The sequence below is a fragment of the Myotis brandtii genome, unplaced genomic scaffold, assembly GCF_000412655.1.
Source record: "Myotis brandtii unplaced genomic scaffold, ASM41265v1 scaffold923, whole genome shotgun sequence".
Taxonomy (NCBI): domain Eukaryota; kingdom Metazoa; phylum Chordata; class Mammalia; order Chiroptera; family Vespertilionidae; genus Myotis; species Myotis brandtii.
The window spans coordinates 1,194,011-1,195,507 of NW_005371804.1; the positions used below are offsets into that span (position 1 = coordinate 1,194,011).

Sequence of the window (1,497 nt, forward strand, 5' to 3'; positions counted from 1 at the left end):
CTCCAACCGTCCACAGCCGAGAGGGCACCAGCCCCGTGGGCACCCCCTGGACGGGCTCAGAGGGAGATGCGGGTGGGCAGACTCCAGCCCTCTGCCCTGCGTTGGCCCGAGACACCCACACCCAGCCCGTGTGGCCACCCCTTTAGGACAGAAGCCCAGGGAGCAGGGCCCAGGAGGGGCCCCCGTGGCCTGCGCAGAACTGTGGAGACTGCCAAAGACAGACACGTTCATGATTTAATCAAACGAAAGGACCTCTGGATCATCTCTAAAATACACCAGGCACGGGGGATGAAAAACCAGCCCCTCCGTTTTCTTGTTGACGGTGTTGGGGACGAGGCCGGGTGGATCAGCTGTTGGCCTGTTCAAAAGGGAAAAGAAAGGATGTTATTTCCTTAAGATAAACACGGGTAGAAAACTTTTCTCTCTAGGTTGACAAGGCACTTATACACCAGCTGAGCAAGCCTCAGAGGACAAAGGGACGTGGTTTCCCCCCGGCACGAAGGTCAAGGAGTGAGGCTGACCGTGGCAGCGGGCAGCTGGGCTGAGGACCACGTGTGCCCGGGCCTGGAGGGAGGGGGGAGCAGGGTGTGTGCGGAAGCAAACCGCTTAGCAGGGCCGGGACACAGGCCTGGGCTGGGAGATCTCGCTCCACACGGCCACTGAGAGACATCAGTGTTCAACCGCCTGGCTCCCTGCCCATGGCCTCTCCTGCACCCAGCCTTCCATCTGATGCTCCGGTGCTGAGCCCTGGCCATGCCCCGAACATCCATGCGGTTTGCTCTCTCACAGACCCGGCAGACTGTCCCCCCCTGGGCCTGGCTCCCCGCCGAGCCCCACCCGCTTCCCTCCACCGGGCAGCCCCCAACAGGACATCCGGGTGCCCATTCCAGCACTCGGCCCTCTGCCGGGTGCGGACTGGCCAGCCGCTGTGGCCACTAGGAGGTATGAGGTCCTCTGGTTTTATTGGGGGCCACGTCAGACAATGCCCTCGGGTCCTGCCTCCCTCCCCAGACTGGAGACTTGGGGGGACACAAAGTGAAAATACTTCTCTCACCGGCAGCCCAGCCCTGGCAGGGGCCCTGGATGGAGAGGGACCTGGCTCTCGCCCGGGATCCGGGCAGCGCCAGGGGAGAGGTCCCCGCCGAGCAGTGTGGTCAGGCCCGGAGTCCCGAGGGCAGGATGGCAGGGAGCCCCCGGGACCTCCCGTCTTCACCGCCTCTGTGTGCACCGGAGAGCCCCAGCTGCTCCCCCACCCCCGGACTTAGGGACCTGCCCGGGGTGCACTCGATGGCCCAGAAAAGGACAGGGCACCGCCCCGACTCCACTGGCTAATTTGGTCCCTGTGCTCTCTGCCCGCACCGAAGTCTGGGTGGAGCCAGCTGAGCCGGACTGTGGTCAGCAGAGCACAGCCCTGTGTGACGTCAGCCCTGCCACGCTGAGCCCGGCTGCTTCATCCACACCCACTGGGCGGTGTGCAAGTGAGGCCCCCAGCAGTGA

General features: G+C 64.3%; 1 protein-coding gene across 2 annotated transcripts in view; it reads right to left on the reverse strand.

Annotated features, from left to right (window-relative positions):
• Nucleotides 1–216: 216 nt before the first annotated feature.
• TMPRSS2 (transmembrane protease, serine 2) overlaps nucleotides 217–1,497 on the reverse strand; it is a 27,987-nt gene continuing 26,706 nt past the window's right edge. For both annotated transcript variants that reach the window (XM_005885696.2, XM_005885695.2), the window contains exon 14: nucleotides 217–358. In XM_005885696.2, coding sequence (XP_005885758.1) covers nucleotides 347–358 — 12 coding nt within the window. In that variant the 3' untranslated portion in view covers nucleotides 217–346. The remainder of the gene's footprint in view (nucleotides 359–1,497) is intronic.